This window comes from Medicago sativa, chromosome 4, assembly GCF_051527215.1.
Source record: "Medicago sativa cultivar Bolivia chromosome 4, Bolivia_mono, whole genome shotgun sequence".
Lineage (NCBI taxonomy): Eukaryota > Viridiplantae > Streptophyta > Magnoliopsida > Fabales > Fabaceae > Medicago > Medicago sativa.
The window spans coordinates 7,036,484-7,050,889 of record NC_140752.1 but is presented as its reverse complement, the minus strand read 5'-3'; the positions used below and the strand labels follow the sequence as shown (position 1 = coordinate 7,050,889).

Below are 14,406 nucleotides of genomic sequence, written 5' to 3'. Positions count from 1 at the left end.
TGCAAGCTGTGTTTATCTTTGTCTATGGTTGTTTATGCATTGCTGTGTATTCCAAAGCATGGAAGTGTATTTATTAGGTATTCTGTATTACAGTAGTAGGACCAAAGCATATGTATTGAATTTAAATTAAATGTGCCAGCTTGTAGAATTCTGTTCCATATGCATTGAGTAGTAAACTTAATAAAACTGAAGCTCAATCTTACAATTTTGCATTGAGTAGTAAACTTACATGCTAATAGGATAACATCATATAGAAGTTGTTATATCGTATTAGTAATGAGAATATAGTATAGGTATAGTCAGAAATATATATGATGGTTTTTATGCTATTAGTACTAGTAGGGTAGGAGAAGCTCTTCAGAACATGTCTCCTTTTGGCTTACTGACAGACTTCCAAACACCACTTTTCAAAATCACTAACTACAACACGATTGTGCTGCAAAGGTCAGCTTGTGCTGCAGACAACCACTAAATTGGCCATAATACAACCTTCACATACCATATCAAATAGGCCAAAATCACTACAACACGATTCTTGATCCAAAAATTTCTTAACATGTGCCATTGTAAAACATGTTGGCTTGATGAAACTTCATGTCAAACATGCAAAAGATAATAAATAACAGTTAAACACATTCTTTTAGTCTTTATCATTTATTTGATATTTTGACAGTTAAGACAAATAATTCAGGAATCAATTTGATAGAGAATGACATAATTCAGGGTTTAGTTTGACAATGTAACAATTTGTAACGACTTTCATTTAAAAAAAGCATTAAAAAAAATTTTCGATCAATTTCCTCCCTTAATTTGTGGCATTTGAGTTGACAATCCACGTCAGCGCTTAACATCACCCGTCATCACCGTTAACGGTGAGATTTGACTGAGGGACAAAATTGAACGACATTTATATAATTCAAGGACGTTTTAGCTATTATGAATAATTTGAGGATGAAATTGAGCGGTGCGTACAAATTGAAAGACGAAAAATCCTATTCACTCCTTTTCAATCCTCGTAAATGTTTTTGCTCTCTTTATAACTTGCATTCAACTAATTTAAATCTTAAATCAAATCAATTGTAATACTTAAATCAATACATAAAAGATTTAGCTTGCTAATTTTGCCAATGTATGCCTTCTAATTTTACTGACCCAATGTGGATCTAGCTTGCTATTCTAATTCTCTTGTTTGCATTAATTTAATTAATGACACCATTGAGAGGTATCATGTCTATGCGGTCCTTATTCAATACATAAAAGATTTGCTCCTTGAAAGTAATATTATGGTTTCTAGTACACTTAGAGAGGAGAATCAATGTGCAGATTTCATAGAGAAACTTGGAGCTCCTCCTGATGTTGGCCTCCTTCTGGTCTCATCACCCTTCTCAGAAGCGATGCCGCCGACACTTTCTTCCTTCGGGAGTAGTTAACTTGTTTTCCTTGTTTTTTTTTTCTTTCCGATTATCTTTGTAACAAAAAAAATCTTACAAATCAAATCTACATAAACAATTTTTATCTAGCTTTTCTCGTGGTAAGGTTGATAATACTTTGTAATAGATATGCTTTGATTTGCCATGTCATTGTAGCAGGCAAAATTTATAGGAATCAGTTTTAGTTTATAAGAATCTACAAATAGGATCTTCATCAAAAATATATTTTAGAAGCTAGTTTTTTTATTTTTTTTGACCAATTAGGAGCTAGTTCTTAGAACATTCTTGTTGTGTTTTCTTTTCTCTCTAAATATACACGTATATATTTTAGGTTATTCACATTACCGCTGAGTTTAACATTCTTGACCTATGAATCGGCTACGGAAAAAACAATGGCAACAGAAGAGGAAGTGTATTTACCAGATGAGTGTTGGGAATGTATATTCAAAATATACCTCAGCCACGGCGGCGACCACCATTATTTACGACCTCTTTCCATGCTCTCAAAACAGTTTCTCTCGGTAACAGACTCTTTTCATATCTCTCTCACAGTCTCTAATCAAACCCTCCCTTTCCTTCCTCGTCTCCTTCAAAGGTTCACCAACCTCACCACCATCGACCTCAAGCGCTTCAACGGTGATAGAGATGCGCTTCTCACCCAAATCTCTCGTATCACCTTACCTATCAGATCACTTAATCTCTCTAACCACCCTACCATTCCCGCAAATGGGTTGGGTGCTTTCTCCCAAAAGATTGCAACTTTGACCTCTCTCATTTGTTCCAAAATTGTTTCTATCAGTAAATCAGACCTTTCCCTCATTGCTAATTGTTTCCCTTTACTTGAAGAACTTGATCTAAGTTTTACGAAATGTATTGATTTCTATGATGATTTTGAGATAAATGCTTTTTCATTAGCACTTCCTAAGCTCCGCAAAATTAATCTCTCGGGTAGTTATTATATTAATGACTCGTCACTTTATCATCTTTGCAAAAACTGCGAAATTCTTGAAGAGGTTGTTGTATTTCACTGCAAATACTTAACTAATATCGGCATTGCTTATGCTATCCGTGAGAGACCAAATTTGAAATCTTTATCTATTAATTTATCCGAGGACGTCATTAGTATGGAACTGATTGATTCTCTACGGAGTTTGAAGGGTTTGATTTGTCTTGATTTGTCGTTTTCGTCATGTATCTCAAATCAATTGCTCTCATCTCTTGCAGACGAAGGTCTTCCTTTGAAGAGACTTGTGCTCAGACGTTGTAGAAACAATGGTTATCAATGTAACTTTAGAGAAATCAATTATTTATTATCTCGGTCACATTGCTTAAAACATTTGGATTTTCAAGATACTAGGTTTCTGAGTGATTATCGTGTTGACGAGTTGTCTAAGCATCTTCGCGATTTGGTATCTATAAACCTTAATCATTGTAGGAATCTCACAGAATCAACCTTTTTTAAACTTGTTGTCAAATGCCCTTTTCTGGAGGAGATAAGAATGGAATACACATGTATTGGGAAACTGGGTGCAAATGAAGAAAAGTATGTTGTAAAGCCTTCAATGAAGTCTCTCCATTTGTCTTCCAATCAATTTTTGAATGATGAAACCATCAAAGTTTTTGCTTCCATCTTCCCAAATTTACAACTACTTGACATCAGCTATTGCTCGTGCATATCTGAAGGTATTGTTGAAGTTTTAAGGAGATGTCTTAGAATTATGCATTTGAACTTGAAATCTTGTCTAAGTGTAAACCTACTTGGGATGAACTTCCAGGTTCCTAAATTAGAGGTGTTAAACTTGTCGATGACAAAAACTAATGATGAGACACTCTATGTGATCTCAAAGAGTTTTTGTGGGCTGATGCAGCTGGAGATGGAATGGTGTTATCATATCACAGAGAAAGGAGTAGGGCAAGTAATAAAAAACTGCACACGACTGAAAGAGATAAATTTGCGGCATTGTCGTAAAGTGGCTGCTGATGTTGGTTTGTGGACGGTGATGGTATTTTCAAGGCCGTCATTGAGAAAGATTATGACTCCCTCCCATTTTCATCCTAGTAACAGGAAGTGGAAACCCATATTGGATCATGGATGCTTTCTTTGCTAGAGTTCTGAAAATGCTAATACAGTTATTTGTAATTTTATTCTGCCCACTGAATTTTTCCTTTTTTGAACAATAATCACACGTTCTGGTTTTAGTGATTGTTATTGATTAGAAGTATCTCTTATTTGTTAATTGTTATACCGTTCAGTAGAATCTTGTGTTTGTATATAGCTTTCTTGTGGTAAAAGAAGTTGCAAGCTGTGTGTTTATCGTTTTCTACGCGTGTTTATGCTTTGCTATGCATTCCAATGCATGGAAGTGTAAAACGAACATTTTGTTAGCATAACACTTGATGTTCTTCATTTGCATTAATCCTAGAAACTAAGAATATCATCATGCAAATTTAATCCTACTATGATCATGCCATTTTAATGAAGATTTACCAGATACAAAGATTATATACTAATTTATGTGCTGGTATATACTAATATCATAACACTATATCTATGTTAACTTTATTTATGATTTCCCATTAAGCACCATTGTTTTTCCAAATCAGTTATATACATGTCTTAATATGCCACTGCTGGATTTTCCAAAATGTATACATACAAGCATCGAGCATGAACTTGGCATGACAGATTAGCAGGAAAAATAAAGCTGCAACTTTGTGTAAAGATTATTTCTCCTACTGGCTTCACTTTTCCTTTTTTTTTTAAACAATAATCACAGAATCTGGCGTAGTAGAGGAAACTCAATGTTACATGTATGTTTCATCTCTTATTTATTAAGTGTTATATCTTTCATTCTTATGAGCCTTGCCTTGTGTGTGTAGATGGAATTTTTGTGATAAAAGAGGCTGTATGCTTATCTTTGTCCATGCTTGTTTATGCACTGCTATGTATTCCCAAGCATGGAAGTGTAAAAGTAACATTATGTTAGCATAACTGCATAAGAGTTGATGTTCTCCGTTTGCAGTTTCTTTGAGCTCAACCTTTTGTAATCATCTACCTCAGCATAGCTGTATACAATGAAGCTTTTATGTAAGATTGGACCTGTGAAATAATGCATCCTCTTATAATGCATTTTGCATTAATCCTAGTAACTAAGAAAAGCATTTTGCGGTCTTGCCAATTTAATGTGGTCCTTTAAAAGAAGTATAGAGAAAATAGAGATAGCACATCTATACTTGTGGATTAATTTTTCTATTAAACTATACTGAGTTGTGATTTTATAATTTTTCGATCTTCATATAATATTTGTTTATTTCCGAAGATGGCCCAGAGAAAATTGATGGCATAGTTCTTCTATAATTGCTGGATGTTGCTTCTTGGTTGAACTTTTACTCCTTGAATATTTTACAAGCATATTTCCCACATGAGAGTTCTGTTTGATAATCAAGGTTAAAAGATTCACGTGTACATAAGAACCAAGCCAAGATTTGAATGATAAACATGAATTCCTTTTAGGGAAGAGGGGGTAATTGTAAATGCATCATATAATTTAACCATAAGAAGAAAAATGAGGGTAAGAAGTATATGATGGTAAAAATTATACAAGTATTAAACCTGTTTATAAGGTAATAAAAGTGATGAATTTTCTTATATATCACAATTCACAAACAAGAAGGAAAAAAGTAATGGTTTCAAGCTTTGTGGAGTTTTGCTTTGGTTTCTGACCTTTTTTTCGATTGTCTGATTCATAGAATACTGATTTAGTTTAATGTTACATTTTTTGAGTGTTTCGAATCATTCATTTCGGACGCTGTTGGAATAACTGTTTAATTTTATGTTCCTCACATTTGTCTAAAACTAGAAAATCAGAATTCAGTATAGTTTACAAAACTAGTAGTTGGAGATTTAGCAGTTCATAGCAATCGGAGACATAGTTCCTGCTGATGGATTATTTATATCAGGTTTAAGTTTATTGATTGATGAATCGAGTATATCATGCGAAAGTGAGGGTGAGAATGTTGATCAACAAAAGCCTTTTTTTCTATCTGGAACCACAGTGTGAGATGGTTCTGCTAAGATTCTATTGGCTTGAGTTGGTATGTGGATTGAATGGGAAAGATTGATGGAAACTTTGAATGAAGTTGGAGATAATGAGACACAACTTGATGTGAAACTAAATGGTAGGTTTTGTTTCCCTTTATCAGTTACAATAAGCCTTGCATTTGCAATGAATGATAAGGCACTAGTTAAACACTTACAGAAGAAGTATGAGTATTCTGGTTTAGTAATTTCACTATCTTGAAATAAGCTCGAGTGTGGCGAAGTTTTAATCTGTTCTGTTTGTTAGTCCTAAAGATAACATGTCTCTTGTTGGCTCCGAAAAATTCCATTTCTACTAAAGTTCCACATAATTGGCTGAAGCCATAATCAAAGAGTTTGAACACCATGTCAACATCCCAAAACAACTCAAAGCAGTTCAATGATACCTGGAAGACTTCCAAACACCACTGCAAAGTCTAACTAGCATACCTAAACAAATAGGTCAAAATTACTGCAACATGATTCTCAATCCAAACAATTCTTTACACATAAAAACAGAGGTACCAACATTTCTATTCCATATACATTAATCAAAACTAGTCTCTTTCATCCGAATTCGCAAGTCAAGCACTGTAGAAAGCATATTAACTTTAATCTTGCAATAAACAAAAAAAAGGACACCAAAAAAACCACTCATAGTAGACATAAAAATAGAAACATTCAACCACTTCCTTGTGCACTCCAAACAATCCATATGATTAGAAATTCAGCTACAAAGCTCAATGACATGAAACTTGGTCATAACTTAACTGCAAAATATGACCAGGTTTGCACAACCAAGAAATTATTCCGAGAATCTAACGGAAGATAAAATAATATGAGATTGTATCAAGAATTATATACAAAAAACGATAGGAATATCCTCTAGTGTCAAGGGAATTAGACGATAAGATTAAAAAAGAATTGATTTTACTCATGTCATAATCTATATGGGACTTTGAAAGTTATTAATAGAGGTAAGCCTCTGAGAATCGAAGAATTAACAACTAATGTGCAAAACAAAAAAAACTTAATTGTGTGAGCCGAAAAATTAACATTGCAATTACAAGAATTCCAAATGATTATTGGATGCCCTTCTTGCTGAAATCATAGCCAGCCAATTAAAAATAGAATTTCGTTTGGGAAAGCAATCAAGAAAGCTATAAAAAGGAGTTCAAGTACAAGTAGCGGGACGTATCGACGGAAAAGAAATTGCACTTGTCGAATGGATCAGAGAAGGTAGAATTCCTCTACAGACCATTCGAGCTAAAATTGATTGTTCCTATGCAATTTTAGTTTTTTTTACCTATTATACCCTTATTTTAATCTACAATAAATTCCTATTTTTTTGCATACACTTTTTCTTTCAAAATTTTGTTTGACTAACTTTTTTTTTCTTCTAATAGATCTAATTAGTATTGTTTTTCTTGTAACAAACAATTGTTTTTTTTATTAAGGAGGAGCTTGTAACAAACAATTGTTAGTTACCATCTCTCTCCAACAAACACGTCTAAGACTAATCCTAATCCAAATTTGAATAACAATTATAAGTCAAACCTTTTTGATTTGATTTATTCATTGATATATTCATTAATATGATTTGAATTGCCATCTCATGTCATTGTGATAGGCAAATTTATAGGAATCTGTTTTAGTTTAGGATCTGCAATTTGATCATCATCATAAATATAACTTGAATCTGTTTTCTATTTTTTTGTTACAAAATCTGTTTTCTATATATACACAGACTTTAGCGTATCACAGTACTCATCGAATCTTTCTTGGCTGCTCTTCCATCGGTTAAAGTAAAAACAATGGCAGCAGAAGAATTGTTTTTACCAGACGATTGTTGGGAACAAGTGTTTAAAATATTCCTCAAAGACGGAGGCGACCGCCGCTACTTGGAATCTCTCTCCCTCTTCTCCAAACAGTTCCTCTCCATCACAAACCGTTTCCGATTCTCTCTTAGTATCTGGAAGCCAACTCTCCCTTTTCTTTCTAGCCTACTCCACAGGTTCCCCAACCTCACCTCCATTGACCTCACTCTTCTCAGGTGACCTCGACACGCTTCTCAGCCAAATCTCGTGTTTCCCATTGAAACTCACGTCTCTCAATATCTCCAATCAACCCACCATTCCCACTAAAGGGCTGCAAGCTTTCTCTCAAAAGATTACAACTTTGACCTCTCTCACATGTTCCAACATTGCTAATCTCCATACCAATGACTTCATCCTCATTGCTGATTGTTTCCCTTTACTTGAAGAACTTGACCTTAGTTTCCCTAAATATATTGATTTCTATGATGATTTTGAGATAAATGCTCTTTCATTAGTACTTCCTAAGCTCCGCAAGGTTAATCTCTCTCGTAGTTATTATATTAATGACTCTTCACTTTATCATCTTTGCAAAAACTGCGAGATTCTTGAAGAGGTTTTTGTATTTAACTGCAAATACTTAACTCAAACCGGCATTGCTTCTGCTATCCGTGAAAGACCAAATTTGAAATCTTTATCTCTTAAATTATCCGAGAAGGTCATTAGTATGGAACTGATTGATTCTCTACGGAGTTTGAAGGGTTTGAGTAGTCTTGATTTGTCGTTTTCGTCGTGTATCTCAGATCAATTGCTCTCATCTCTTGCAGACGAAGGTCTTCCTTTGAAGAGACTTGTGCTCAGTGGTTGTAGCAACAATGGTTATACATGTAGTTTTCAAGAACTCTATAACTTGTTATCTAAGTGTCATTCCCTAAAGCATTTGGATCTTCAAAGCGTTTGGTTTCTGAGTGATTATCGTGTTGATAAGTTGTCTGTGCATCATCATGATTTGGTATCTATAAACCTTAATCGTTGTTGGAATCTCACAGAATCAAGCTTTGTTAAACTTGTTGTCCAATGTCCATTTCTGGAGGAGATAAGAATGGAATGCACATTTATGGAGATAAGTTGTCTTCCTTTGATGAATTATGTTGTCAGCCTTCAATGAAGTTTCTCCATTTATCTACCAATCCATTTTGGAATGATGAAACCATCAAAGTTTTTGCTTCCATCTTCCCAAATTTACAGCTACTTGACCTCAGCTCTTGCTCCCGCATATCCGAAGGTATTGTTGAAGTTTTAAGGAGATGTCTTAAAATTATGCATTTGAACATGGCATCTTGTCCAAGTGTAAACCTACTTCGGATGAACTTCCAAGTTCCTAAATTGGAGGTGTTGAACTTATCGAGGACAAAAATTAAGGATGAAACACTCTATGTGATCTCAAAGAGTTGTTCTGGGCTGCTGCTGCTGGATTTGGAAGGATGTTGTTATATCACAGAGAAAGGAGTGAGGGAAATATTAAAAAACTGCACACGACTGAAAGAGATAAATTTGCGGGTTTGTTATAAATTGGAGGCTGATGTTGGTTTGTGGACGGTGATGGTATTTTCAAGGCCGTCATTGAGAAAGATTACGACTCCCAACTATTTTGATCCTAGTAACAGGAAGTGGAAACCTATATTGGATCATGGATGCTTTCTTTGCTAGTTTTCTGAAAATGCTTAAACAGTTATTTGTAATTTTATTATGCCCACTGCATTTTCCTTTTTTGAACAATAATCACACATTCTGGTTTTGGTATTTATTATTGATTAGAAGTAGAAGAAACTCAATGTGCCATATATCATCTATTCTTTATTAAGTGTTATATTTTTCAGTATTAAAAACCTTGTGTTTGTAGATAGCTTTCTTTCTTGTGGTAAAAGAAGTTGCAAGTTGTATGTTTATCTTTGTCTATGGTTGTTTATGCATGACACTATATCACTCTTTGTTAACTTTATTCATGATTTCCCGTTAAGTACCATTCTTTTCCCAAATCAGTTAATTATATACATGTCTTAGTATGTCACTGCTTGATTTTCCAAAATGTATACATACAAGCATGAACTTGGCAATTTTGTGTAAGGATTATTTGATGTGGACCTTGTTAAATGAAATATTCTGGTGATGCCAATTTAATGAAAATTTACCATATAGAATGATTCTGTCTCATTGGACTGCAAATCATAACTAAGATTTTTAGACTGGTGCATGAAGTCCATTGTTATTACTTTAGGAAACTGAAGCTTAATTAGTTGTTAGGGGACTTGTAGTTTGGAAGCTCCACCTTCGCCATTAGTATTACTTATGTTATCCTTTATATCTAGTAAAACTTATGTAAGTTTTGTTTAGTTTTATTTATTTTTGAATGAGTTAGTTTTGTTGAGCTGGTCTTCTGTTTTCGTCTTTTTTCTGTCAATGAAAAAGTTATTGAAAGTAAATATATCCAGTAATGATTTTTTTCGGCTTAATTCAAACTTTTGACACCCAACTTTTTCAGTTGTGCGATTTTGGTCCGCTTAATTTTATATGTTACCTTGTGTTGATCGCTATATATCCTACCCCATTGAGTTTGGTACCAAACTTTGCAAATCTGAACACTCAGCTGTTTTCGCAAGTGCAAAGTTTCCAACTTCAAACACTTCGATACACGACCAAGGTGCATAGTTTTAAGATGTTGTAAAATTACGCATTTGAACTTAACTTCATGTCCAAAAGTGAAAGTGAACCTAGAAGGGATGAACTTCGAAGTTCCTAACTTGGAGTTGAACTTCCTGCGATAGAAAAGAATTTCTCTGCGATAGAAAAAAGTTTCTCTGGGCTACTACTATTGGATTTGGAAGAGTGTGATCATATCACAGTGAAGGGAGTGAAGCAATTAGTAGAAAACTGCTCTCGACTGAAAGAGTTAAATTTGTGGCATTGTCACAAAGTAGCTGTTAATGTTGATTTATGGATAGTGATGGTATTGTCAAGTCCAGAGAAAATTGACGGCATAGTTCTTCTATAATTGCTGGATATTGCTTCTTGGATGAACTTTTACTCCTTAAATATTTTACAAGCATATTTCCCACAATAGAGTTCTGTTTGATAATCAAGGTCAAAAGATTTCATATGTACATAAGAACCTAGCCAAGATTATAAACATGAATTCCTTTTCGGGAAGAGGGGTAATTGTAAACACATCATATAATTTAACCAAAAGAAGTAAAACGGAGGTAAGAACTAAGAAGTTGGGAAAAATTGTTATGATTGTAAAAATTATACAAGTATTAAACCTGTTTATAAGGTAAAAGTGATGAATTTTCTTATATATCACAAACAAGAAGGATAAAATAATGGTTTCAAGCTTTGTTGAGTTTTGCTTTGGTTTCTGACCTTTTTTTTCCGATTGTCTGATTCATAGAATACTGATTTAGTCTAATGTTCATTTTTTTAAAAGGAAAACAGGTTTATGCTTCCTTATACATCTGATTTTCTTATATTTTTGTGTGTTTGGAATCATTCATTTGAGACGCTGTTGGAATAGCTGTTTAGTTTTTTATTCTTCACTTTTGTCTAAAACCCTTACAATGCATGTAAACCAGCACAATAGGTAGTGCCCAGAAATATGGTATGAAAGGACAAGTTCTTAATCCATATCACTTCTGTTACTGATCATGATTAGTTTACAAAACTAGAAAATCAGAATTTAGTATAGTTTACAAAGGTAATAGAATTTCATGTCCTAAAGGTATGTATGGTGGAGTTGAAATCATACTGTGTATTATTTTAGTGGTCTCTGTCACTTCAATAAGTGATTAAATATAAACAGTTCTTTGCAATTTAAGGATTTGGATACAGACCAAAATGTAAGCATTAACGTTACAAGAGATAGTAGAAGAGAATAAGTTTCAATTCATAAACTATTTTGAAATACTAATAGGTTGGTTTGGTGATTTCACTATTTTAAAATAAGCACAATTGTGGTGAAATTTCAATCTGTTATCTGTTAGTAGGCAGTCCTAAAGACATTGTTTAGCTTGAGTTTTGATGTTCACTTTATTTTGGTATGTTTGGTTATTAGTCTACAAAACTATACAATGACCCACAATCGTCAATATATATCGCAGTAACCAAAATGTTTTTTTTTCCAGTATGTTAGTATTCAACTTTGGGTTCATATTTTGTCGACCAATCCCTCCAAATTCGCGTCTTTATTGATTATTATTATTTTTTTAATTATGTACATAAAGATTCAGAAACTATGGAATCTCTATCTACACAAACAAATTGTCGAAAAAACTCCAAAATGATATTTTCTTTTGACCCTATTTTTCCGTCATTTTCATTTAGGAAAGATAATAAAAGTTCAAGGTAGCATACATTTTCAAGAATACTGTTTAAATATATATACAGTGGAGATCATGAGGAATGATGCTATGGGTTTTCGAAATACAATGAGATCTATGTAAATTTTATAACTATGAATGCTACAAGGAACTCGATTGGGAAGTTCAATGGCAAAATTGTTCAACAGACTTTGGAAGGAATTTCAGGTAGACCATATGAAAATGTAGAAATCCTCTGCTTTGATAGAGAAAAAGAGCTAGAATGGAATGATTTTAAATATGGATTCATTGGTAAAAAAATTACTTCCTACTTAAGTTGCAACTTTTCTAGCTTTTTTTAATGTGAAATCCTTTAGCCCTGACACTAAGTAGGCTCTTGTGTAAAAGGTAGAATGTGAGAAATCTCCAATAGTATAGGCTCTTTTCTATATATAGGATTTCAATTCCCACTTATCTGTGGTTTTTATGGCTATTTTTTTTGACAGAAAGAGCTCCTAATGATTTTCTATGAATAATTATCAAAATCATGAGTTCCCTTTCAATCTTTTTAACCTTATGCGTGTAAGATATGTTTCTTGTCGAAAAAGAATTTCTAAGCTGTGTTTTTATCTTTGTCTATGCTTGTTTATGCACTGCTACTATTCCAAAGCATGAAAATGTAAAAGAAACATTTTGTTAGCATAAGACTTGATGTTCTTCTTTAGCAGTTTCTCAGTATAGCTGCCAACAATGAAGCTTTCAATGTAAGATTGTAATTGTGAAAGACTGCATCCCCTTCTAATGTGATTTGCATTTATCGTAGCTGCAAACCTCTTCAGAACACGTCTCTTGTTGGCTCCGAAAAAATTTCAATGATACCTGAAAGACTTCAAAATCTAACTAGCATACCCATACAGACATCATGCTCAAATTTTTTGCTGCAGACAACCACTAAATTGGCCGTAATACGCCAAAATCACTACAACATGATTCTCAATCCAAACAATTCTTTACATATAAAAACAGAGGTACTGGCATTTCTACTCCATATAAATTAATCAAAACTAGTCTCTTTCATCAAAATTCGCAAGTCAAATACTGCATAAACCATATTAACTTAAATCTTGCAGTAACCAAAAAAGGACACTAAAAAACCACTCATAATATACATAAAAATAGAAACATTCAACCACTCCCTATGTACTACAAACAATCCATAGGATTAGAAATTCAGCGACAAAGCTCAATGACATGAAACTTGGACATAACTTAACCTGCAAAATATGACCATTTTGTGTAAAGTGATTGTGTTTGGTTGCACAACCAAGAAATTATTCCGAGCATCTAAAAGAAGATAAAATAGTACGAGATTGTATCAAGAATTATATACAAAAAACGATAAGAATATCCTCTGGTGTCGAGGGAATTCAATGATAAGATTAATAAAAAAAAGAATCGTTTTTATTCAAGTCATAATCTATATGGGACTTTGAAAGTTATTAACAGAGGTAAGCCTCGGAGAATCGAAGAATTACAGACTAATGTGCAAAAAAAAAAACTTAATTGTGTGAGCCGAAAAATTAACATCGCAATTACAAGAATACCAAATGATTATAAAGACCCTTCTTGCAGAAATTATAGCCAGAATATTAAAAATAGAATTTCGTTTGGGAAAGCAATCAAGCTATTGAATTAGCTAAACTGGCAGGTATAGAAAGGAGTTCAAGTACAAATTGCGGGACGTATCAACGGAAAAGAAATTGCACTTTTCCAATGAATTAGAGAAGGTAGAATTCCTCTACAAACCACTCGAGCTAAATTGTTCCTATACAATTTTAGAGTTTTATTTTTACCTATTATACACTTATTTTAATCTACAATAAATTGTCCTCGTGAGCTTAGCTCAGTTGCTATGGACAATGCATAAAATATGCAAGGTCTGGGTTCAAACCCCGATCACCATAAAAAAAAATCTACAATGAATTCCTATTTTTTGCATACACTTTTTCTTTCAATTTTTTTTTGACTAACATGTTCTTTCTAATAGATTTATGTGTTATGTTTTCTCGTAACAAACAATTTTTTTTTTGGTAAAACAAGGCAAAAATAAACAAGAAAAAAGAAAAAAGCAGAAAGTAAATGCTACAGGAAGCTAATTCTCGTAGCAAACAATTGTTAGTTATCATCTCTCTCCAACAATTTTGGAGTTTTATTTTTACATATCATACACTTATTTTAATCTACAATAAATTCCTACTTTTTGCATCACTTTTTTCTTTCAATTTTTTTTGACTAACTTGTTCTTTCTAATAGATTTGTGTTATTTTTTCTCGTAACAAACATTTGTTAGTTATCATCTCTCTCCAACAAATAAGTCAAAATTAATCCTAATCTAAATTTGAATAACAAATATAGTCAAACCTTTTTGATTTGATTTGATTTTTTTTTAAAAATTTTTGATTTGATTTATTCATTGATATATTCATTAATATGATTTGATTTGCCATCTCATATCGTCGATATAGGAATCTGTTTTAGTTTAGGATCTACAATTTGATCATCATCATCATAAATATAACTTAAATCTGTTTTTTTTTTGTTACAAAATCTGCTTTCTTTTTCTATATATTATTTGAATCGAAAATTGTTTCTATACATATATACACCTATTTTAGCGTATCACAATTCTCATCACCAACCATGGCTGCTCTTTCATAGGTTAAATAAAACCA

The 14,406-nt window shown here is 33.0% G+C and overlaps 1 protein-coding gene and 1 pseudogene across 1 annotated transcript; both read left to right on the top strand.

Moving 5' to 3' along the window:
• The first annotated feature begins 1,822 nt into the window (after positions 1–1,822).
• LOC146925885 (BTB/POZ domain-containing protein FBL11-like) lies at positions 1,823–3,538 on the top strand. The gene has a single exon (XM_085703515.1). It carries the CDS (start codon positions 1,823–1,825, stop codon positions 3,536–3,538), a length of 1,716 nt encoding a protein of 571 aa, XP_085559641.1.
• A 3,784-nt stretch (positions 3,539–7,322) lies between these two features.
• On the top strand, positions 7,323–9,129 carry LOC146925884 (BTB/POZ domain-containing protein FBL11-like; annotated as a pseudogene).
• The last annotated feature ends 5,277 nt before the right edge of the window (positions 9,130–14,406 follow it).

Bases quoted from the DNA above. Each gene is read 5' to 3' on its own strand.
- LOC146925885 (XM_085703515.1), top strand. From the start codon at position 1,823: ATGGCAACAGAAGAGGAAGTGTATTTACCAGATGAGTGTTGGGAATGT.